At 43.6% G+C, this 26,198-nt stretch overlaps 1 protein-coding gene across 2 annotated transcripts in view; it reads right to left on the bottom strand.

Moving 5' to 3' along the window:
* The window catches only part of WDR91 (WD repeat domain 91), a 30,178-nt gene extending 16,425 nt beyond the window's left edge, over positions 1-13,753 (bottom strand). Inside the window, exons 1-7 of one of the 2 annotated variants that reach the window (XM_054237687.2) lie at positions 13,075-13,753; positions 11,813-11,992; positions 11,018-11,224; positions 9,373-9,456; positions 8,242-8,372; positions 6,587-6,752; positions 141-299 (exon numbers count right to left, since the gene is read on the bottom strand). In XM_054237687.2, the coding sequence (XP_054093662.1) occupies positions 141-299; positions 6,587-6,752; positions 8,242-8,372; positions 9,373-9,456; positions 11,018-11,224; positions 11,813-11,959 (894 nt within the window). In that variant the 5' untranslated portion in view covers positions 11,960-11,992; positions 13,075-13,753. The remainder of the gene's footprint in view (positions 1-140; positions 300-6,586; positions 6,753-8,241; positions 8,373-9,372; positions 9,457-11,017; positions 11,225-11,812; positions 11,993-13,074) is intronic. The other variant, XM_054237686.2, reaches the window with a different exon arrangement.
* Positions 13,754-26,198: the final 12,445 nt, after the last annotated feature.

Genomic DNA, 26,198 nt, shown 5'->3' with positions numbered 1-26,198 from the left:
AAATATAAGCCATTGAAACCAATTAAGACAAAAGCACACTGTGCACAGCAGAACTCAGAAGAGAGAGAAGAGGAGGCCCTCCATGGTGCTCCTCAGTAGCCACACGAGTGTCCCCAGGGGTGTTCAGGACACCCCAGTACCTGGGAAGTGGTTGTGGAGAAAAGCTCCTTTCTCTCCTTGCCATGGTCCTGCAGGCGCCGCTGTCGGTGCTGTGACCAGCCAGACTCCCCAGTGGCCAGCCCACTGAGGAGGCTCTTCCCATCCTTGGCCCCAGACGTTGGGTCCTTTCCCTTGGTAGCCTAGAGGACAAGAAGCTGGCTGTGAAGTCTCTTCCCATAAGCCCTGGCCATGACAACCATGCCAGGAGAGAAACAAGAACCAGGGAGTGGCTTCTCTGCCCTACAGCTCCCAGGTAAGCTCCTCCCTGGCTGGCGGGGGTGGGGTGTGTGATGGCGGGGGCAGGTGGTTAAAATGGTTTTGGCTCGGCTAGGTAGGTGAGGTCATAGGCAGCCTCTGCTATGACCATATGACCTCCTTCTTTCTGTTCTCTACCCATTAAGAGAACAGGTCACCTGCAATCCTCATCCTGCGGTATCTCTCATCTGGAAGGAGATGTCATCTTGATCTAATCAGAACAATTTAGTCTAGTTGAGGGGGAGAAGCCAGGACTTCCTAAGGGATGACTGAGGCAGGCCAGAGCCTACGCTTGGTGTTATAAAAGTTTACAAGCTACAGTATGTTTGGGCAATCTAAAAAATATGTATGCAATAAGTAACACCCCTGGAGGGAAAAGGAACATAGTACCCTCTCTTGTTTTGGGCCAAGTATGGCCAAACAAATATTGAGGTGTTTGAAAATGATTACTAGAATACCAGAAATTCTTAACAGAAATTGTTGAAAACCCAAGGAACACTGAGAAAGATATATTGGACAGGAAATAAATTGGCATTTTGTGGCTCCTTTTCATAACAAGAGTGATAGGGTCAGCTAAGTTACAGCAAGAGGGAATGAATTCGATCATCCCCACCCTGGTCATATAGAGAGAAGACATTTCCATTCTTAATCTAGAGACTCTCAAAAGGAGCTGCCACCTCATCACCTTTCCAGATTGTCAGTCAGGGCTTCTTATACCCACAAACTGTGAGTATACACCCTTACCCTCATTTTTTACACTCTTAGCAAAGAGTGAGGGTGAGTATACACCCTTACCCTCATTTTTTACACTCTTAGCAAAGAGTGAGGGTGAGTATATACCCTTACCCTCATTTTTTACACTCTTAGCAAAGGGACATAAATGCCAACAGCCACTCAAGGTTTGAGACCAATCTTCTCGAGAAACCGTTTCTACACAAGCCCTGAGTGGAGAGAAGAAACTCAACCAAAGTCTGACCTGTTGCTTTCTAGTTCTTCTGCTTATTATTTTTTATGTCAATGGTCAACAATTTAAAATGATTAACATAGATTCTTTGGAATCCTGCAGCCATATGAACAGTTAAGAAAGAAAATTTTAAAAGACTATTAGCTTACCTGGAACCAAACCAGGGCATTTGCTATTTTTGGCCTGTTTATGAACTTCAAGTACCTCCATGAAAAAAGAAAGGATGGTAAACCTGTTTCAATCAGCCACAAACACATTTAATTCAAAGTATTAGAACTGTGTCAATAACAATTGTGTATGGGTCTTGGGAGGACAAAAGCCACAGAGAGGTAATGTCCACTCCTCAGAGAGCTTCAGAGAGACGGAGTGGGGAGGTGGCCTGTTGCAGTTGGCTGTCAAGGCTGAGGTCTGGGGAGGTGGTAGGCAGTGGCAGGCAACTGCATCATGTCCTGTTTGAAGACAATGATCTGACATTCCTATAAAACAAGTCAATGAAAATGCCAACATCAGCAGCCACATCACAGTCCAGGAGGTGCCACTTCCACATTTTGTGCTGCCACATGCATGCCATGCTGTACATGGGTCACAGGGGTATTCTTCCTTGGAACCAAAGGTGGGAAATGCTGCAGAGGGAGACAGCCACTTTATGGGCCCCTTCCTGCCTTATTCAGCACCCCCACTGGGAAAATGCCGTCTTTCCTTTTTCAGTAGCAGTAAAGAGTGCTCAATTCAGTTGGCTCATTATTGATAGAAGGAGGAGGCTTCTAATTCCTCTCACTGATTCAAAAGCCAGCAAAGAGCAAACAATCTTCCCCAGCAAGAGCAAACAATAAAACACTGAGAAGTGCAAAGGTAACACTTCCCTCACAAGTCAAGATAGCAAGGAAGGTGCGGGGTGCAGGGAAGAACTGCCTTTACAATGATAGAGCAGTTTATGGGAAGAGAGTGATGGACCTAAGCATGACCTATCAGATTATGCTTAACAAAGAGGATAGCTTCTTCTTTCTCTTAAAACTATGTTAGTCACTAAAGAAGAATAATGAAAGATAATAAAGTATTAAAAGCTGGTGAATGTGGTTGTCCACAAAACTTTTCAGTAAGTAGGTGAAGGCCAATTTGTGTCTAGCTACAAATGTATATAACAAGTCAATGTTTACTGGCAACCATTAATTATTATAGAAATAAAAAGCTAAAAAATAAAAACAAAGGAAAAAGGCATAAAGTCATAGTGCAATGTAAGTAATTACCTTCAAATAAATCCATAAAATTCTGGCCACGCACTTGTGTATGGGTAAAAAGCTGAAGAGAGTGAAAGATGTCAGCAGAACTGTGTACGCTCTAGACGATGACACTTGCTCACAGAGAAGCTCGCACCCTTCTGGAAGCTTCTTCCACTGTGACCCTACCTTACACATCTTTGTAATCTTAGCACCCAGCACCATGCCTTGCACAGGCTGGGCACTCATTCACGAGTGGCTCAATACATAAATGATGGACTGATGGATAGATAAAATAACTGTTAATTGAAAGTTTTATTTCATTTTAAGGGCAAACTTCATAAAAGTCTAACTGTTGGCTTCAAATACCAGAATATCCCAATAGTCTGAAGTATATTCTATCATAATCTACCTGACTCCCACAGTTCAGGAGAGACACGGTAACCTCTGTCTTATCATTTGACCTTCTCATTCTGGAGACAGACATAAGTTGATAGTCATTAATGTTCGGTGGACTGAGTAGGTCAGGAGGGATTCCAAAGCCTCACTGAGCTTACCAGGATAGCAGCCATCCACATGGAGCAGGAAACAAGTTCCAGTAATTTGGTCTCACCTGAAGCTAAACAAAGCCACCCAGAAAACAGGCCCTATTTACACAGAAATCCCAGAATGAAAGACAGGCTTTCCCGCTTCCTGTCAAGATCCTTGTGAAAAGCCTTCAGGGCAGTGGTTATGACCACTTACTTCTCAGTAACTGGGAGGTAATTTGACACTAATAAGAGTCACAAGCACAGAACGCCTTACTTTACAGCCGATTAAAGGTTATCTCTATAATGAGTTCATTTCCACGGCTCACCAAGTGGGTGTGAAAGGAGCAAACTTAGCGCTGGCGGGAAGGATGGAGTACAAACCGCAAGCTGTGTGGGCCAAGCAGCAGCCCAGGCAAGCTTGCTACAGATGTGCCCTCCCTGGCTATTGTAATTAGAGATCCCAGAAGGGCCTGGAAAGTATGGTTTTGCAGTTATTTCCACTAAAAAAAACTGCCTCCAGACTCATATTGAAAGCCTGGAGAGGATTTGCCAGGCTTTCAATGTAAAAAGCAGTCTATTTTGCCATCTATTTTGCAAGAATAATGCAATGAGCATTTCAGTAATAATGACAACAGGTACAGCAACCAATTACAAGCAGGCAAAATGCTGATGGGAGCCAAATTTACAACTCTATAAATTATATTTAAGATAGGAAAATCTAATCATTTTACATATTGCTAACTCAATAATAAATGAGTTACATTTAACTCAGTAATAAATGAGTTACATGTTGCTAACTGCAACAATAAAATACAGCCTATATTTTGTGTGTGCTTATTCTTTAACAGTAAAAAAGAAAGAAGGGCTGTGGTGTGATAGTAGTGAGGAAGAAAGAGTACACACTTAATACGCACTAACAAAGCAATGTGGCTTATTTAAAAACCAATGCCATTGTATACTGAGTTCAAAGAAGTATATTATCAAAATGGCAGGAAGTGAGCCTACCATGCCCTGCATTTAGTATTTGTGAGACAGCATCTAGAATTGTACACTCAAATTTGGGCATTAATTATAACAGTGGGATTGAAACTTTAGAATGTCCCCCAGAGCAGGGGGCCCAGAATGTGAGGGGAAATCATACCACAGGGACAAACAGTTGAGGTGGGGGTTGGAGGGAGGGTGAACAAAGAGTGCTTACCATAGAAAAGATAGGAAGAGTTATTCTATACAATAAGCCTTATTATTCTATGTAGCTCCAGAGGGCTAAGCTAAGACAGGGGAGGAAATGTCATAAAGAAGTTTCTTCTAACAGCTTTCTAACATGCATATGTTCCCACTTTGACAGCCCATGAGCTCTGTATCTTAGGAAGAATCAATCTAGACAGTGTCCTATACTCAGCAGGAGTTGGGCCAGATGACCTTCAAGCTTCCCTCTAACTCTAAAATTCTGTGCTTTTCTTGAACCTTAAATCTACTAGTTATTTTTAGAAGTGAAACATAAATGCTGAATCTAAATCATCTACCACTAATAAGAAAAACAAGTGACCTGACTACTGGGTTTTTTAGATTATTATCTGTCGTCTTCATTGAGGAACTAGAAACTGCTCTGTTAACATACCACACAGTGACCCAATCTTTGTTCCATTATATTTTGGAGGCAAGATAAGGCATGTTTTACTGCACATTACACATTCGTATCCCCATCACTTAGCTGTAAACTGCATAAATAATTTCCAATCTCATTTCAACCTCACCATGTGGCACACAGTTCCTGACCACATAGAGTAACGGCCATGGCTTACTCTCACAGAAGTACTCCCACAGAAGCTGTCTCTGTGTTTTCTTTCAAGTTAATGATATTGAATTTCATAATTTCAAGCTCATTTCAAGGGGCTCAACATTCCATATGTGATCTTTTAAACTTATAAAATGTTCCACAGTGAGAGATCCAGAAAGCAAGCAGTACAACGTACTCGGCCACATTCCACAGAAATGGAATTCTAAGTTTAAGATTTGAGTTTCAGAAAAACATTCACAGGAGTGACCATGATAGGGTTTTAACTGCCTGAACCCTCATGGCTGCAAGATTATAATTATTTTGCATTAATGGCACTTTAGGTCTCAGAACTAACTCGGGTTCCCTCGTGGGCCAGGGTCTGCAGAAATACAACTTGTACTACCAACATTTACTGAGTGCTGACCCCCTGCCGGGCGCTGCGTATACCAAACACTCTTCTTCTAGCAGCTCAATTCATCCTCCCCTGGGGAGTAAATACTATTATTATTATTATCCCAAGCAAACTGGGGTGAGTTTAAGCAATCTGAGCACCAATGACAAATGAGGAGCCAGGGCTGGAAGTAAAGTTGCCTGACTCCAAAGCCCATGCTCTTTCTGATCCACTGTCCTGCTCAGTGTCTCCAGCTCAACAATACCCAGTCCAAGCGCTGCATTCTGAGGCAGACCCCTACCTCCCTGGGTATATAGCAAGCAGCCACAAACTGCTATGTCACTTGCAACTGGTCTTACATCTAGGCCAGTAGGAGAAGAAGCCGCAGACAATGACAATACGCTAACAGAGAAAGTATCCCTACGCAAGCAATAAACTGAGTCTGCAGGCATTTCTGAAAGCAATGAATTCTGACAATGTCTACTAGTTAAACTACTCAGTGGCACCCTTGGCTGTTTTGGATATAAGCTGACATCAAAAAAATCCTCTCAGTCTTCCATAAAAGTGAGAAATAGTGAAAATCCTTTGCAGAATCAACAAATACCAACTTCTAGGCAAAATACATGGATTCAGAGGTAATTCTTGATTTACTCTTTACACAAAGACTATTTTTATATCACCCAAAATTCAAAATTCTAATTGCCTGAACTCACACTTGAGCCACCAAAACACAGTCATAAGCCTTCATGAGTTCACAGGAAATTTATGAGAAAAGAGGGGAGACTCTTCAAAGCATACTTCCTGTCATCAGCTATCTACTACTTCACCCAGAAAGCATCACAGACTTTTGAGAGCTGACACAGGAGTACAGGCAGGGGAAGGCAGCCCCTTGGTTCAGGAGACCCGGGTGTGAGGTCTGGCACTGCCTTGATCAGTGCACAAGCATCTACCCAGCGTATCAAACACCACAGTGCCTGCAGTCTAGCCAGACAGAGGTGAAGATGGAGGTAAGGAGCCAGAATGCATTTGGTGGATTTTCCTCCTTCTCCTCTCAGTTCCTCCAATACAGTCTTATATAGGTTCTCATCCTGCAGAACCATCACTTTGTGAGAGGAAAGGCTGGGAAGGGAGAAGAAAGGGAATGAGATGTCCATTTAGAATCTCATCAACATGCCCAAGAAATCAGTCCTAAAGAGAGGGCAAATAAGTCTACACTTGACAAGGAGGTCTGGAATCACAGGCAGCTGTCAGGGGCTTCTTGGCCAGGGTTAGAGAGGCAGGACTTCTGCTTACCTGACCACCGAAGGACTCTTTCTTGGCCGAGCTCTGAGCCTGAGGAGGGCACTGGGCAGGCGACAACCTTGAGGGGCTCTTCTTACTCTGAGGCAGCAGCGAGGATAGGAAGCCCACGCGAGGTGACTGGGAGAGGGAGGCATTCCTTTGGCTGCACACCATGGCACTGGTCAGCAAACACACCACAGGGTCAGACGGCTGAAACAGGATGTGAAAAAACCAAGAACATAGACCTACAGGGCTTTGGATGACGGTAAGTGACCAGGCCTCAGTCAGGTCCAGGAGCCTGGACTTTAAGGTGGTATTATCCTTGGTACCACTTTTTTTATACAAAGGGAGCCAGCAGCTTATCTCTTTTAAGGGTGCAGTCTGCAGCTCTTCTTTGAGTCAACTTAGAGCTGTCTTATGGGATAGCCATTGGCCACATGTGCTACTGAGCACATAAATGTGGTTAGTCCAAATCGAGATGTGCTAGAGATATAAAATTCACACTGGAATTCAAAGACTTGGCACAAAAAAAAGTATAAAATAGCTCATTAACATTTTGTTTATATCCATTACATATTGAAATGATATTTTGAATATACTAGGCCAAATAAAATGTATCACTAAAATTAACTTCATCTTGTTTCTTTTACTTTTTTTAACATAGCTACTAAAATAGTTAAATTATGTATTTGGCTCGCATTTTATTTCCATCAGAAAGCGATTCCAACACTAGAGCTATTTCATCTGGTTCAGGACTTGGCTATGTGGAGGTCTGGAATCTGGCTGCCTGGGTTTGCATCCTAACTCACCAATCTCTAGCTTCCTCACCTGTGTGTGCCTCTGTGTCTTCAACTGCTACTATTATTATGACCAGCTGGGGCTTCTGCTTTAACTGGCTGTTTCTGAAGGTCACTCAAATACCTTCTCTAATCTGCCTACTTCTTTAAACCATCAGAGAGGTGCATACTTCCACTGAGGAATGCATCCAACCCATGGTTACATCCAATCTTTCCATACATGAGATGCTCCTTCCAATGTGTAAAACCTTCCCAAGACTTTACAACAGTGGTTGTGTTTTTATCTATCCAGGCTACACGTATCTGGATGTAGAGGTCCCTGGCAGAGCCATGCAGTTCCGCAGCTCTAGGCAGAAGCCACAGGCTTGGAGGCTGAGAACTCCTACACGACTTTTGAGGCCAGGGGGACCTTACTCATAAAGCAAGCCTTGCTTACTCATAAAGCAAGGCTGGACACAGTGGCTCACGCCTGTAATCCCAGCACTTTGGGAGGCCAAGGTGGGTAGATCACTTGAGGTCAGGAGTTTGAGACTAGCCTGGCCAGTATGATGAAATCCCATCTCTACTAAAAATACAAAAAAAATTACCCAGGCATGGTGGCATGCACTTGTAATCCCAGCTACTCAGGAGGCTGGGGCAGAAGAATCTCTTGAACCCAGGAGGTAGAGGTTGTAGTGAGCCGAGATTGGGCCATGGCATTCCAGCCTTGGCGACAGAGTGAGACTCTGTCTCAAAAAGTAAAAATAAAGCTCTGAAGCAACGGCACTATGTGCCAGGAGGCTCTTCCGCAATTCTCCTTCAGGAGGCACAGGCGAGATTAGAGGGAACCGTGGGGCTGAGAGCACAGAAAGGACCTTCATACACACTCACAGTTCCGAGTCCCCCAGGCGGTCCATGTTGGAGACATAAGGAGGCAATTTGTGTTGCACCAACGTCTCTTCCTCTTCTGGCTGTTGCTCCTCCTTCTTCAGTCGGTGGATTTCAGCTTGCAATGCAAAGAGCTACATAGGGGTAGGGCTGAGTTAGCCAATGATCTCAGCTAACCCTCCTTCTGCGGAGGGAGATTTCTAGACTCGTTGCATCCAAGGCCACTGGCTCTGAGAGCCACTCGCCTCAGCCTCAAGGGGCCCATCTCACTCTGCTAACCGCAGATTGGGAAAAGTGACTGCTGCCACTGGACAACAGTGAGATCAGAAAAACAAAAACCATTAGAAATCCAAAACTCATTTTTTAAAAAATCATTTGACTTATTTCCTCCTAAATTCACTGAGAAAAATAGCTCCACCCATCCTGCTTTGCTTTCTGGAATCTACAAAATCAGGCTTTGGAACTTGCAAAGCCTGATTTTGGAATGAAAAAAAAATTTTTTTAATGAATTACAGTGCTTTTAACCATTTCCCTGAAGAAAATTACATATTTGCTCACCCCAAAAACCCAAGAATCTTAAACCCTATAACCTAAACAGCCTATAATCTTCCTTTTTCTAACAATATCACCTACAGAGATTCTTAATTTCAAGAAAGAGAAATATTCCTCAGGCAAAATGTATAGGCATTTATTGTTTTATCAAACTAGAGAAATATATAGCTGAGTAGGAAAAACTAAATTATATCTGGGTTGTAAACAATATATATAAGTGTGTGTGTGTGTGTGTGTGTGTGTGTATAGCTATATGTGGAAAGACAAAACATATGTATGAAAACCGGTTATTTATAAGGTGGCATGGATGCATATAGTCTTTTTCTCCTGAAAAGTTAATTACCTGTTATTACTACATTGTTCATGCTATACATTTGACTTAAAATATGAATCTCACCTCTGGTTTTCAGAGACTGTTATTCTCCAAATCCCCATTATTGACTTTCTGGTGACTCATTTCCATCTGAGAAATTAGGTAGTGGCAGTGGAAGGCTGATTAATATAGCCTTCCACTGCCACTACCTAATTTCACCCACAAAAAGCAGAAGTACTTCCCCAGGAGCGAGCCTGTTCAGAACACACCTTCTGACGCAGAACTTCATTTTCTTCTTGAACCTGGTTAGTCCTCTGACACTCCGCATCAAAGTTCAGGATCACAGGGACTGGTGCACAAAGTTAAAGAATAAGCCAGGCTGTGAAGTGTTCAGTCCTTCCCAAACCCTTGACAAACCAGTAAAACACACGAGACACAGAGAACAGAGTACAGGAGTGGTATTGTGGGCTCTTGTGGGCTTAAGGAAATTGTCGCTCCCTTGTCATTTCATTCGAATAGACTCACAGACGCATGACCATCTGCCTGGCCAGCCCACAGAGGGGACATAAATCCAAACCTAAGCATGTTCTCCCAAATACCAGCAACAAAGAGCTAGCTAGCATCCAGTGAACTTCACAGTCAGTCTGAGCTTTAGTGAGGTCTGTTCAGGCAGCTAAAAGCAGCCCTTGAGGCCAGTGGCTCTGCAAAAATACAGCCATTGAGGCAGAAAGGACCAGCCACTTGGCTTCGCCTCCCCACATTGAGCCTCTCCCTAGCAAAGGTTTGGACTAAAAAGGGAAAGCTTTCTGCAGATTGCAAGGCCACCCCAAGAACAACCCCAAACTAGCTTGTGATACAGTCCTTCTCCACTGCCTCAGGCAGCATCAGTTAAGAGGAGCACAGAGCAGACAGGGCCGCAGAACTGGGGAAGAAGATGGAGCCAACATGTGTGTAACTGGAAAGATCTTGCATGACAGTTTCAATTTCACTGAAGGGCCTACAAGTTTCACTGGAGAGCCCTCAGGATGAAGAGAGGGAGCAAAAGGCAGGAAAAAAATGCAGCTCCTGCAAGAGTGGAATTCATACTCGTTGGCAACGCTGACAGAGTGAAGGCAGGAAAGGCGCCCCTCCCACCTCCACCAGAAAGCATTCCTCCCAGAGGCCAAAATGCCCGCCCAAGGGTGGGTCTCTAAACACCCAAATTTATCAGTGTCTCACCAGTCAGCCCCATTCAAGCCAGACTGCCTTCTCCTCCCTAGATTTCCAGCCTAGAGAGCATGAATGACAGCATGCCACATGGCCCAGGTCCTAGGCCCCAGGCTTCAGGAGCTCTGGCTTGTACTTTTGGTAGCCTGTAAATTATTTACCTACATTCTTATTCAATCCCCCTCTTAAATACCTGCATATATATTCTTAAAGCTACTGTATTTTCTGGCAACTTAAGGAACACTGAAGTTACTATAAAGACAGTAACCCAAACACTAACGCAGGCAGAAGTTCCAGCCCAAGAAGTGTTCTCATTTGTACCTAATTCAAGCAAAGGCATATCCCTGGGAACACGTTTCATGCACAGAGAAAGTACTCTCAAGGCTGCCCGGTTTCTCCAAGCAGCAGCTGCCTTCCAACCCCAGTGCCTGCTGAGAAAGCCTGTACTAGCACCCCACTGCTGCCGCTGTCCCTTCCCACACATGTCAGCTATTACTTCAGCAGCACAGTGTCAGAACTAAGATTTATGATTCCCTGGCTGAATGGCAAAAACAACCACAATCTGTCCAGCCCCCTCAAGTGACCCAAGAAAATGGAACCTGTGCAATATGTAGAAGAAATGCCTGTATGGAGAGCAGTAGACTACTGATCCTGAGGTCTGGGTGCCTGAGGCTGGGAACCTCAGCCCCAGGCAACTGAGAGGATATGCATGCACTGAAACAGGACGCTCAGGAAGTTGTGCAGGGACACAATGAAGGTGTCGGCCCACTGTCGAGAAAAGTAGGTAGCAAAGGTGGGGTTGGTGTCCGGGGATGGCAGGAAGGGCAGGACAAACCAATCCTTCCACTCAGCCTGGTTCTGGAGTTCCGTGGCCTGCTTTGCAAAGAACTCCTGAGCCTTGTCATTTCTGTTTGTCTGCCAAGACACAAGGAGGTAACAAGGAGGGAGGAGAGACAGAAGTCCAGAGGTAAGATTCTTCATCACTGCACAGCAGACAACCTTTGGCTATCAGCCTGCCAGGTGAGTGGCGAAACAGGATCTACAAATTCCATAGTATAAAGGAAATCCTCACTCTTTTCTCAAGGAACTTGTCATTTCAAAGCTGGCTGAAACTGAAGTTCTAATGATAAATGCCATCCTAAAAATTAATCCCTAGCTGATATTCAAATAACTAAGTGACTCATTCCTCCAGGTCAGCTATCATCTTTATTACTCAAACTTTAATCCGGCGACTTACCTTTTTTAAAATACCACCTTTGCTTTAAGCTTACATCTTAAAATAAGAAAGGAAATAGGAATGGGGAAGACAAGTCAGATATCTACAGATGACAAGGGAAAAAAAAAGAAAAAGAAGGAAAACAGTCAAAAATAATTGCACTGTGACTGCCACGCTCTTTACCGTAGTCACATACAGAGTCCTCCCTAGGAATTGGAAGAAAATCTATTTCAGGGTCAAAGAGCTCCTTCCACCAAGGGAAACAGAACCCCTGAATCAACAGGCACCTGGATTGTGTAGACAAGATAAAAGCGAAACAGGCTGGTTTTCAGCTTGTGGATGGTGGGTCTGTATATATCCTCCAAGCGGCTGAAGAGCCGACGCTCCAAGTAGCTCCAATAATCCCGAAGGGCAGCCAAGTCATACACCTGCATTAACTGCTGCAGCTGGTCAACAATCTTATCCACCTGGTGAGAAACATGGATGGAGAAGATGGTAAGGGACAGAAGGGAATTCTCCCCTCCACTGAATAAAGATTTTTCCTCATGTCATGGTTTCTGGGTGTTAAAAAAATTTTTAAGTTAGCAATCTATAACATTTTCAAAACATATTAATGCAACCGTTTTTCAGTAATTTTCTGATGTTAGATAAGTGGTTTGACCCTCTAGCAAGCACAGGAATTTCAGGTATAAAAGGGCTCTGGCCCAGAACACAAGATATCTGACTCCAGATCTTGGATCTGCCTCTGACTTACTTGATCGATTTGGCAATGTCAGTCCGGGCACCATGGCTCATGCCTGTAATCCCAGCATTTTGGGAGGCCAAGGTGGGTGGATCACATGAGGTCAAGAGTTCAAGGCCAGCCTGGCCAACATGGTAAAACCCTGTCTCTACTAAAAATACAAAAATTAGCCAGGTGTGGTGGTGTGCATCTGTAATCCCAGCTACTCAGGAGGCTGAGGCAGGAGAATCATTGAAACAGGGAGGCGGAGGTTGCAGTGCACTGAGATCATGCCATTGCACTCCAGCCTGGGCAACAGAGTGAGACTGTCTCAAAAAAAAAAAAAAAAAAAAAAAACTTGGCAATGTTGCTTGACTGTACTCTCAGTTACCTCACATTTTTTTTAAAAGGGGGTGGGGTGGAGAAGACAGTATGAGACAATCTCAATTCCAGGATCCCAAGGATCATGTGCAGGGACTGACTCCTTCAAGTCATCAAAGTTCCACCGAAGCTGCGGTAGCTGCTCAGTGTCAGCCAAGGAAGTCACCTTCTTGTGAGGAGCAATTACACCGGAGTACAGAATCCGGAAAAGGGTTTCAATACCAATACCAATTCAACTCCCCTAGTTTATAAATCGGGCCACTGAGGCCCAGAGAGGTGAAATGATTTGCTTTTGTCACTAAGTAGCCACTAACTTTGGCCAGGCAGGAAGCCAGATCTCCTAACTCTCCCGGAGTGCTCCTGCTGCTAGCTCACTGCCTCTCATTGAAGTCAGTACATACAAATTACACACATGCACATTCCAAGAACCTCGCAAAGGAAAATCACCTTAAAGCAGGGGAAGTTTGGGTTTTTTTTAATGTGTCATGAGGTCTTCCACAACTGCAGAAGCAAAACTGCCAATGAGTCCCTGACGAGGCCCTTTTAAACAAACACTGCAGATACCTGAACCCAGCTAACGTGTGGACTGCAGACCTCTTTGCTTCCACTGCCATCGGAAGCCAACACGAATATCGGTTGCCAAAACGCAACCATCTACCTAACCTCAGCTCCTAAAACCTCATAGCCATCCTGGCCAAGGAGGCTGGAGTGGAGACGGAACCCTGGACCAGGAGCCGGGGCACTGGGGCTCCAGCCTCGGCGATGCTCCTAACGCGGGGCGATGGGGCTTCAGGCAGGTCCTGTCCGTCTAAGGGCCTCAGTTCCTCATCTGTCAAGCTGGGGTCGGACGCGCTGAGGTCTCTGGAGCCCCAGCGCGAGTGACAGCGCCGCTCCCGTCCCGGAGGCAGTGCTGCGGGGAAGCCCGCTCCCCGGCTCCCTCGGGCCGCTTCTGCCCGCGCCGCACCCTCCGGCCCCTCACCCGGAACCCCTTCTCCTTGTCCGCCTTGATCTCGGCGTCCAGCTGCCGTAGTGTGTGAGTGAAGCCGCGGAAGAGCAGGTACTCGCGGACCAGCTCGTCAGTACGCTCCACGGCCTCCGCCATCGCAGCCCCAGCGTCTTGAGGGGTGGTGCGGCGCGGGACGGAGGGGCGGGACCTCAGCGGAATGGGGCGGGGCCGAGCACGGGCGCCGAATACGTCACGCCACGACAAGCCTAACAACCCGCACGCACTCTGCGCCCCATCTTGAGGCACCGCCCCTCTGCTGGAGCCCCGCCCTGGGCCCGCCCGAGGCCCCGCCCCTGAGCCGGCCCCGGCCCGCTGGGCCGCTGGGCTCATCCTCACCCTCTCAGACATGCGGCTCAGGGAGCTTCTGCTCGCCGGAGTTTCTAGTAGTGCTGGCGGCGGTTTTGCCATTTGAGTTACTGAGAGTGGCAGCTGCCACCCAAGTCAAACCGGGCTGGACCTTAAGAACATCCCAGGTAGTCGCGAGGCGGACAGGGAGTGCGGCGCCCTGCTGGTTGGCGTTACATCGCGGAGCCCTCGATCCCCTGCCCTCCTCCTACACGGGGGAAGCTGGACCCCTAAGAGCAGAGTGACCGGCGTGAAGCCACAACCATGCGTGTCCTCAGAGAGCGCTAACTCCCCCAAAGCCCTGTTCTCATCAATAAGACGAATGGGCTACACAGCAAGATAAACAAGATGCACTGCTAGGATAGGCAAATTTCATAGCAGTGTGTATGCTATAGTCCTGGTTTCTTGTGGAAAAACAAAAACAAAAACAAAAATGAGCTATGTATGTATGTATGCATATTTTTGTAATTCAGGAAGATTATACACCAAGTTCTTACACAGTCGGATCTTTGCATCCTCAGGTTCCGCTTCGCGGATTCAACCAATGAGGATTGAAAATATTTTTTCTAAAGTTTTAAAAATAAAAAATAGCTGGGTGCAGTGGCTCACACCTGTAATCCTAACATTTTGGGAGGCCAGGGCCGGTTGATCTCTTGGGCCCAGGAGTTCGAGACCAGCCTGGGCAACATAGCAAAACCCCGTCTCTACACACACACACACACACACACACACACACCACGCGCGCGCACGCAAAATTAGCCAGGCTTGGTGGCACGTGCCTGTGGTCCCAGCTATTTGGGAGGCTGAGGCAGGAGGACCTCTTGAGCCCGGGAGGTCCAGGCCACAGTGAGCTGAAATTGCACCACTTGCACTCCAGCCTGGGTGACAGAGCAAGACACCATCTCAATTTTTTAAAATAACAATATAATTTTTTAAAACACATTAAATATGGCATAACAATTTCTATAATGTGTACATTATATTCAGTATTATAAGCAATGTAAAGATTATTTAAAGTATACAGGAGGAAGTGTATAGGTTAGATGCAAATACTAGGCCTTTTTACATCAGTGTATCCATGGATTTTGGTCTTCTAGGGAGGGTCCTAAAACCAAACCCCTGCAGATACCAAGTGACAACTGGAGTGGTTTTATCTGAGAGGTCAGACTATGATGGACTTCTTGTTTTTACTTTATTTTTATTGTTGAAGTTTTTACAAGGTGTATATATTTTTGTAAGTAGGAAAATAGCCAATATCTTTGAGACTTGCTTTCTTCATCTGCAAAATAGTGACAATAACACCCACTTTGCACAGTAGTAATGAAGATTTAATAAGACAGTGTATGTAAAAACACTTAGCACTCTGCGAATAGCCTATTGGTAAAATGCAGTGAGTGTTCCTTTGTCTTTCCCTCTAATGGTAGACTTTTCGTGTTTGTCAAAATACAACTCAGAATCATTGCTGCCCCTCTGCTCACACCCTCCAATCCTATTATAAGGGAATTCAGCTCCAAAAGGGCTCTGATCTGCACCAGAGAAAGCCAAAAAGATAGCACAGAGCAAGCCACAGCAAGTCGAGGCAGACCTTGTTTTGTCTGCCCCACGCGCCTCCACAAGTTTTCCCCCCAGGCAGCTAACCTTGCCCGAAGAGCAGGAAGAGAGTCACCACTGTGACTACTGGTGAGGAAGAAGACCCTTAATCCTCTTCAGCCTTCTCCATTGCATCTCAATTGCATCTGTCTGACTTCTAAAGAGGAGTTACAAGTCAGCCAGAGGAGAGACCGGTTGGCGCCACCAGCCAGGTTAAGGATAAGACCCCTACTGCTAACCACAATCCCATCTATAGATCATGGATATGGTGGAGGGCTGAAGGCCCCACAGGGTCATGGGGTGTCCCTTATGCTGTGCTGAGGCACAGGATCCGAGAAATAGACAGGACACAGAAGTACAAGGAAAATGCAGCTGGGCTCGGGGGGCCACACCACCTATGAGCAGAGTCAGGCGAGGCCTCAAATGTCCAGAAGCGTGAATATTTATTGTGTTTAGGGCAGTGAGTGAAACAATCTTTAAGGATAGTGATAGGGTCGTGACCAATAAAACATGGGGTCCACCCCCATTAGGTCACCTAGGCTAGGAGGTGGACAGTGTGCAGCAAGGGGCCCATTCCCATCAAGGCAAGAGCCGTGTGAAGTAAGGGGTCCACCCCATTAGATCACCGAGGCTTGAAGGTGGGTCATGCGCAGTGAAGAGGGTGCAGTGTGCTATACCTCTATCTATGGGCAAACTACTAAGAAGATTTACGGGGGGGGGGGGGCGGATGCTTTAAGTCACACAGTGGTGACAGCGCTGTCAGGGTTACCACCACCTGCTGGCAGCTTCCAATGAGTTCTATGGGAAGATGCTTTTCGAGCAGCACAGTAGCAAGAGCTGATAAAGTTCACAGTCACCAAGGTGTGATTGCCGGTCTGAGGGCAGCCTTCCACGAGAACTGGAGCAAAGTCCTACAACTCCTTTATCAGGAGGAGTGGCTCTTGCCCCAAGCCTGCCGTACAGTGGGTATCTTTACGATACTGAAGGCTGCCGCCTGGGCCATGGGTTCTTGTCCTGGTATAATTGTTTTTTTTCCCCTTAAATCATGCTCTGCACTGTGTCTGCTCTAGGCATTCCTCCGATTATAAGCTGCTTATTTCTTAATTCATGCTCTGTATTGTGTCTACTCTAAGCATTCCTCTGATTATGAACTAAGATATAATTTTATATATATATATATATATATATATATATATATATATATATTCTTTAGGCACTCATACTATGAACTATTATATTATTATATATAGAGGATTATATAAAGGGATTCTTCAACTCCTAATTCTGTGAACTAATATATGATTGTATAAAGGATTATATAAAAGGAAATAACTGAGTAGTAACACTATAAACTAAGATATTCTTCAAGCCCTAATTCTATAAACTAATATATGATTGTATAAAGGATTATATAAAAGGAAATAACTGAGTAGTAACACTATAAACTGAGATATTCCTCAGGCCTTAACTGTGCCAGGGTTCTGATTAGTTCTCCTTCCTCGGTGCCTATATGGGGGGTTACTCACATATGGCATGGAGGAATCTTTCCAGAAGTCATTGTTTTTACTGAAACCCGATGAGACCCCCACCTAAGTCATGTACCCCACGCCTACTTCATGGATCAAGACCCTTTCACTTGTAATAGAGTTGTAAGCCTTTAAAAGGGCAAGGATTTTCTTCGCTGGGGAGCTCAGCTGTTAGGCAGCTATGCCGCTGCTGCTCCCGGCTGAACAAATCACCCCTTCCTTCCAAGTTCGGTGTTTGAGAGGTTTGTTTTGCAGCCTTTCCTGCTTCACTGGGAGACCAACTCCTGCTCTGAGATCTCACTCAGATCATCAAAAGCGAATTTGGAAAATTGGGACAAATCTCAGTCACCAAAGCTTTCACCTACAGGAAAGTTGTAAATTAGATTTCCCTAAGGGCACCTAAAGTCTGCAACCACGGATTTTACCTCCCCCACCTCCATCTGCCCTGACACCTCCTAGACCAGAGCCTGTAAAACCAGCTAAGACTAGTTTTCTGATCAATGAAAGGCAGCTCCTCAGAGCTTTAGCACAAGTCTTTTATTCTACCTGGAATGTCTTCTTCCAGATAGCCACGTGGATAGCTGCCTTTCCTCCTTCATGTGTTTGTTCAAATGTCACTGTCTTAGTCTTTTTCAGCTGCTATTTTTTTCAACACTATCAGTTGGGTGGCTTATCAGCAACAGAAACTTATTTCTCATAGTTCTGGGGGGTGGAAAGTCCAAAATCAAGGCACCAGCAAATTCATTGTCTGTTGGATGCCCACTGTCTGGTTCACAGATAGTGCCAAGTTACATCCTCAGTAGAGAGCATCCATTGCCATAGCCTCTGGTAGATAAATCTTTTTCTTACTCTAGTCAGTTCCATAAAAAGTTATGAGTACCTCTGAAAACTGGAAATGGCCTACCGTGACCCATCCAGTAATTCACAGGTTTCCTATTGAGAGCCCTCATGCTTGTTGTAGGACGCAGCCTATTTACATGTTAATGCTTCACTCCTTGAAAATCAGTGACACACAAGTTAAAACAGATACCCTTTTTCACTTCTCAAATTAGTAATTTTTAAAATTTATTGCCCACTGTTGGTGAACATAAAATGAAAGAGGCATTGTCCTTAACCTTCAGAAGGAGCTATTTTTCTAGGAGACAATTTCTAAATTATCAAAGCTCCCAAAATGTTTCTACTCTTTAGCCCAATGATCCCACTTCTAAAATTTCCCTTAAAGAAATAATTTTAAAAACAAACTGGAAGGAAAAAAAAAAGCATTACATGGTGGCTCACACCTGTAATCCTAGCACTTTGGGCAGCCAAGGTGGGAGAATCACTCGAGGTCAGAAGTTATGACCAGCCTGGGCAACATAGGGAGACCCGTTCTCTATTTTTTTAAAAAAGAAAATAATTTAAACATTAAAAATAAGATTTATGCAGAATGGGTATTTTATATGAGTGCAAAATTATCTTTAATGATGGGTTATTTACAATAGGGAAAGGTATACGTATTTAGAGGCTATTGTGAGGTACCCCTCCAAGAACTTGGGAATGAAGAAATTGTACTTCCCACTAAGAGTTAAACTGCAAAATCAACCTAAGATGGATTAGAATCCAAGGATGCAACATCAGTGGAAAGAGAGAGAAAAGCTACTAGGCTCACTGGCCTTAGTTGAGGGCACTCACTTCCAAAATAAATATTATGTCAGTAGAGCGAGATTTTAAAACACAGGCACACAGAAACCAGAGACTTCCATGGACAGGGCTCACACTCATGTGCAGCACAGCCAGCATTCGTCCTGTGTTCTGACCTATGACAAGGCCATCCCCAACATGAGAAGGTGGCACTAGACCACCCCAGAATTGGGCCCTAAGAGGCATCCCACTCCCCTTTTCCTGGTACAAAGCTCACAAAAGGACCATTTATGTTCTCCAGCACTTGACTACATGGAAACGTAGCATTCCAGTGTCTTCCTTCTGGTAAACTGAAAGGTAGTTTCTGATTGTGATAGTCTTCAAATGCAAGGTTATTTGAAATGGCTGTACCATAGGCCATACCCTAAGTCGAGCCCTGGCAACCCTATGACCTGCACATACACCTGTGGATGGCCTCCTGAAATTAGAAAATCTGAAGTAACTGGAAGACCATGAAAAGAGGAAGAATGATCAACCCCTGCAGTATCTAATTAACCTGAGACATTCTTCTATTGTTCCTTATTCCCACCTCCATTGATAAGGCAATTGGACTTTGTAACTGATCTTGGTCAACCTCATGACTCCAGACCCTACGACCCCCTCCCAGTTTACAAAAACCATCCTGAACGGTAACTTCTTTAACTTTTCACTGCCTATCCCAAACCTATATAACCAACTCCCATCCCACCACCCTGCACTGACTCTCTTTTCAGACGTAGCCTGCCCACACCTGGGTGAATAAACAGCCATGTTGCTCACACAAAGCCTGTTTGCGGGGGTCCTCATTCACCAAGGTAGAAAGGATATCATTTATGCCACTGCTACCATGAATAGTCCCTGTGACAGTTATATGTCTCATTCAAAGATTCACAAAGTGACATCATGATATCTTCCTCAGGCTCCTGTGCAATGAGGTTAACATAAATCAGTCTTTGAGAACTTAGTCACCCCTGGGGACTACAGGAACCAGTTCCAATGGATCTGTTTACAGCAGTTCCACATGCAGGAGTCTATTACTGATTTCTACAAGGAGAAAGAAATCTGAAACAACCAAAATGTTCAACTCTTATACATTATGCTACATCTATCCCATGTAATATTATGCAGTTGTTACAATTTTTATTTTTTAAGAAAATTTAATTACTTGGAGAAATAGTTATAATACAATGTGTTTAAAATTATGATTCACACTCTAGAAACCAATTTGGCAGTTTCTTACAAGATTAAGCATGCAAATACCATACAACCCAGTAATGACACTTGGGCATTTGTCCCAGAGAAATGAAAACTTAGATTTTTACACAAAAACCTGCACACAAATGTTTATTAATAACAGCCCAAACTGGAAACAAGCCAGATGTCCTTCAACAGCATGATTCCATGTATAGAACATTTTTGAAAAACCAAAATGCAGCCATGGAAAACAGATTAGTGAAGGCCATGAAGAGGGATGGACACGTGGGAAGGGTGTAAGGAAAGAAAGGGTGTCATTTTTAAAAGGGCAACACAAAGGATCCTTGTGGTGATGGAGTTGTTTGCATCTTGACTGTGGTTGTGGATGCATAAACCTAACATGGTAAAATTGTATAGAACTAAACATTTCACATACAAGTAAAACAGAATTTTGAATAAGATCAATAAGTGTCAGTATCCTGGTTGTGATATTGTACAAGATGTTACTATTGGAGAAAACTGAGTAAAGGGTACAGGATCTCTCTGAATTATTTCTTTTTTCTTTTTTTCCTTTTATTTTTAGTTGGCCTGTAATGATTGAATAAATTTATGGAATACAGAGTAATATTTCTTTTCTTTCTTTTTTTTTTCCAGACAGAGTCTCACTCTGTTGCCCAGGCTGGAGTGCAATGGCGTGATCTCAGCTCACTACAACCTCTGCCTCCCGGGTTCAAGCAATTCTCCTGCCTCAACCTCCCAAGTAGCTGGAATTACAGGCATGAGCCACCACACCTGGCTAATTTTCGTGTTTTTAGTAGAGACAGGGTTTCATCATGTTGGCCAGCTGGTCTCAAACTCCTGGCCTCAAGAGATCCGCCCACCTCGGCCTCCCAAAGTGTTGGAATTACAGGCATGAGCCACCACACCCTGCCCAGAGTGATATCTTAATACACATGTACAACGTATAATGATCAAATCAGGGTAATTAGCATATCCATCACCTCACACATTTATCATTTCTTCGCATTGTGAATGTTTAAAATCCTTTGTTTATATTATTTCTTATAGCTGCTTATTAATCTATAGTTATAACAGGACAAGTTTAATTTTAAAAAGTTGATATAGAACTGTACATGCAATATCATTGCTTTCCATATTCTTGATCATAGGTACACACACAAAACCTTAACAATTATCGACTCTAGGCAGTAGAGGTGTCGGATTTTATAGGTGATTTCTGATTTATCTTTAGGCTTTTTTTTTTTTTGAGATGGAGTTTCGCTCTCTTGTTACCCAGGCTGGAGTGCAATAGCGGGGTCTCAGCTCACCGAAACCTCCGCCTCCTGGGTTCAAGCAATTCTCCTGCCTCAGCCTCCTGAGTAGCTGGGACTACAGGCACGCGCCACCATGCCCAGCTAAGTTTTGTATTTTTAGTAGAGATGGGGTTTCGCCATGTTGGCCAGGATGGTCTCGATCTCTTGACCTCGTGATCCACCCGCCTCAGCCTCCCAAAGTACCGGGATTGTAGGTGTGAGCCACCGCGCCCGGCCTGTCTTTAGGCTTTTTAATATTTTTCAAATTTCTTACCATGAACATATATTTGTTTTATAATTTATCGATATAATGAATGTAATCTTTAATCACAGCATGTTCGTTTGTCGTAACAACCATATCTTAGTATTAACTCATACAAAGCCTTTATCAACTAGCCCCCCAAAACTTTTAAGCATAAATGGCTGCTAAACTAAACATTTCCAATCCTGTACTTCTACAATTACATTTTTGGAACCAAATATAGGACCTCACAGCTAAACTCTGATTACCAAGTGTGTCATTTTTCTGGCTCCCAGCAATCATGTGCAATTTTAAAACTTTGGGCCAGAAGGACCTTGAGCTTCTTTCACCCTTGCAGTCCTCAGCCTCATGCTGCTACCAAGCATCTTCTGGGAGCTTTGGTCTGTCTACTTAGAGATAATGAATCCAAAATAGAAAAATGAATCACTTTTTCTCAGGTTTCAGACTGTGATCATATCTCCTTGATGAGGAGCTCAAACTAGTGTGAGAACCTGCCATTTGCCTATGCTACCACCCTCCACCCCAGCAAAGTCCCCATTGGCTCAGGGTATCAAACCACTCATAATGCAGCTAGATGGTCAGTGGTAGGAATTTGCAGGTTTATGGGCCTATAAAACCTTTCATTTTCACTGCTGGAATGATCCAAGTCTCCAAGGTTAATAAGTAACATGGCCTTCACAAGCATCAACTGGAGCACAGCCTGGGAGAATTCCAACTCTGTTGCCACATTTCTTAAGAACTAAAACCATTTCTGCCTTCTGCAATAGCTGTGCTTCTCTGTCATGGTGCATGCTGGTATGAATTCTCTCTTCCAACACATCATTGTCATCCTCCTCAGGGCTTCTCTTCATACCACTTTCCACTGTCTGTGAGGGGTCACCAGCACTTCTCTTAGGGAAAACTTCTAAGTCTCCTTGTATCAGGATCAGAGTCAATGACTGTATCTGGTGGATTCCACTTTCCTGTGCAGATGGCATACAAGCTCAAAACTTCCAGTATCCACCCCAGACTGATGTATGCTTGCGAGACATATGCGTCCACAGTTGTCTTGTTGCCAGCCCAACAGGGCAAAGAAGGGCTCCCTTTTGAGACTTACCTGTGGGTCCCTTCCTTTGGCTGAGTTTGCCAGTAGAGCAGAAATGCCTCCCTAAGATGGGCCTCTTCAACAAAGAACACAAAGTGAAGTTTACTGGTCGCTGTATTGGTTCACATACTTAGTTACCAGTTACAAGGTCTACTGAGCTTAAGCAGACATTTTTATATCTAATTTTACACAATAATCGTATGTCTGTTGGCTATAATAACAAAATATTTGGACATATTTTGTATATCACTTTTCATTGTTTTTTCTGGTAATTCATTTTTGTTGCAGTTTATAAAATTTTAGTCAATACAGATTAGAAATAGAAAATAGTTTTTGAAAACCTGGTCCTTCAACACATATAATTTGGGAATTCCTGATCTAGGTAACTTGGAAGGAATTTGCCTGTAGCACACACTTTGACAAACATTGCTGTTCAGGTTCACACCATCATACTGTGTCCCTGGCTCAAAATTTCAACCTCTCTCTTAAAACCCACTCTAGACCAGTGGTTTTCCATCTGGTAGTATATTAAAATCACTAGAAAGCTTTTATTTTGTCTTTTCTTCTTGTTATTTTGTTTTTATGGGTTTTTTTGTTTGTTTTTTTGATTTTAAACAGGGTCTCTCTTTGTTGCTGAGGCTAGGGTGCGGTGGTACAAACACAGCTTGGTACAAACACAGCTCACTGCCACCTCAGCCTCCTGGCTTAAGCAACCCACAAGTCTCAGTCTCCTGAGTAGCTTAGACCACAAGTGCGTGCCACCAAGCCCAGCTATTTTTTTTATTTTTTGTAGAGACGGAGTCTCACCATGTTGCCCATGCTGGTCTTGAACTCCTTGGTTCAATCAATCCTCCCACCTCAGCCTCCCAAAGGGCTGGGATTGCAGGCATGTGCCACCATGCCTGGCCAAGGGAGCTTTAAAAATACTGTTATAGAGGCCATACTCTAAATCAGTTAAATCGGAATCTTTCAGGGTGGGGATTTCTTACAAGCTCCCCAAATAGTTCAAAGGTACAGCTAGGATTAGCAGTCCAAATCTTCTCAATTTATCATCTTGGACCACTTGCCTGGCCCTCTGTTGTTTTGTTTTTGAGGAAATAAATGAGTCAACATCTCTCCTTTCAATAATACCTTAAATTCAAAATTAAAGCAATAGACCTCCATTAGAGGTCTTCTAGAATAGCAAAGACCTCCATTAAAGTGATAAGAACACTATCAAAAATGCTCAAAATCAACTTTTGCAAAACTCCAAAAATTAATCAAAGGAGTACAACAATCTAAGGACTATTTATTCAAGAAAACAGTTGCATCTTCATAAGAATGTCACACTTCTGTCACTTTAATGTTCCCTATTCCCATCTCACTCTCTGTAGCTCTGCAATAGCCTTGAAAACAAGAACCTTACAGTAACAGTAGCTTTGAAAAATGGCATCCAAGAAGTCCCAGGAGGAAATAAAATGGGATAGGAATTCCCAAAAGCCCATCTCCGGAGAATTGTCACTATTTGATCTTTCTAGCAGCTCCTTTTAAAGCTTCATTCTCAGGGCTTGTCTTTATTTGGCATTAGGTTGGTCTGTATGAACAGCCTATGGCTAGGGAATTTGTCAGAGATAATCATTAGCTATTATTCAACATCACAGCTGCCTGAGGCAGGGCTATCAGTTGAGGCTTACAAGAGACTGGCTAAAAAACTTAACAACAAAAAAGTTAAATTAGATCTCCGCAGGGGACATCTGAACATTCATAGCTCCAACATATTCCATGGGATTTAGAAGGCCACATACATGTGTGCAGGCCCAGAAAAGACCTAAGAAGGCCTGAGGTTCTGTGCAAGTGGCAAGTGAAGAATGAGGCAGAATTGTGAAGTGAAAGACTGTTGAAGTCATGCCCTGACACAAGTTCTTGCCTTGGCAAAGGTTGGGAGACTTATTGGCTCAAGGTATTTAGGGACATCTCTGTTCATTCACTAGATGACCACCAAGTTAACCAAGCTTAGGTGCCTGTGGCTACACATGACAAAGAATAAAGATTTTACAAAGTTAGTCCAGGGAAGTCACTGGAATAACAGTAAGTGTGTTAGTCTGTGCTCATGCTGTGAATAAAGACATACCAGAGACTGGGTAATTAATAAAGGAAAGAGGTTTAAATGACTTATAGTTCCACGTGGCTGGGGAGGCCTCACAGTCATGGCTGAAGGCAGATGAAAAGCAAAGTCACATCTTACATGGCAGCAGACAAGAGAGCTTGTGAAAGAGAATTCTCCTTTATAAAACGATCATATCTCATGATACTTATTCATTATCACAAGAACAGCATGGAAAAGATCTGCCCCCAAGATTCAATTATCTCCCACTGGGTCCCTTCCACAACATATGGGAGCTATAATTCAAGATGAGATTTGGGTGGGGACACAGCCAAACCATATCAGCAAGCAAACAAAAAGCAACAATAAACCCCAAGGAAGGGGCAGAATCTGATTTTCAGAAGTGTCACATTATATCATGTAAAATGTCCATTTTTTGCCTGGGTGCAGTGGCTCATGCCTATAATCCCAGTGCTTTGGGAGGCCAAGACAGGTGGATCACTTGGGGTCAGGAGTTCAAGACCAGCCTGGCCAACATGGTGAAACCCTGTCTCTACTAAAAATACCAATATTAGCTGGGTGTGGTGGCATGTGCATGTAATCCCATCTACTGGGGAGGCTGAGGCTAGAGAATCACTTGAACTCAGAAGTTGGAGCCAAGATTACACCACTGCACTCCAGCCTGGGTGATAAAGTGAGAATCCATCTTGGAAAAAAAAGTCAATTTTTAGCAACAAAAAATTATCACAGAAAAAGAAAGGAAATATGGTCTGTATGCAGAAAAATAAGTTGTCCACAGAAACAGTGTTTGAGGAAGCACAGATGTTGGATTTACCTCACGAGGACTTTAAATTAGCTATTATGTTCAAAGGACTAAAGAAAAGCATATATAAAGACTTAAAAGAAAGTACAATAATGATGGATTACCAAATAGAGAATATCAACAAAGAGATAGAAATATTCTTTTTTTAAAAAAAGAATCAAATGGAAAATCTGTAGTTGAAAAATGCAATAACTGAAGCAAAACATTAGTCAGAGAGTTGACACAGCAGATTAGAACTGGTAGGAGAAAGAGTCAGTGAACTTGAAGATAGGTCAACTAAAAATATGCAGTTTGAGGGAAAGAAAGAAAAATAACTAAAAAGAAGGTATAGAGCCTCAGAGACTTGTGAGACAACATCAAGCATAGCAACATGTGCATAATGGGAATCCCAAAAGGAAAGTTAAAGGCTGTCAACTAAGAATTCTATATCCAGCAAAACTCTACTTCCAAAAGAAAGGAAAGAAGTCAACAGAAAGTATATGTGAAAAAATAATGGCCAAAAACTTCTCAAATTTGATTTAAAAAATTAGTCTGAATATAAAAGAATTCAACAAACTCCAAATAGGATAAACTCAAAGAGATCTAGACCTAAAAACATATAATTTAACTTTTGAAAGCCAAAGATGAAGTGGAAATATTAAAAGCAGAAAGAAAAAAGAACTCATCATGTAGAAAGGTGCCTCAAT

Source organism: Callithrix jacchus, chromosome 11, assembly GCF_049354715.1.
Source record: "Callithrix jacchus isolate 240 chromosome 11, calJac240_pri, whole genome shotgun sequence".
In the NCBI taxonomy this organism is placed as follows: Eukaryota; Metazoa; Chordata; class Mammalia; order Primates; family Cebidae; genus Callithrix; species Callithrix jacchus.
This window is presented reverse-complemented; position numbering and strand designations above follow the sequence as displayed.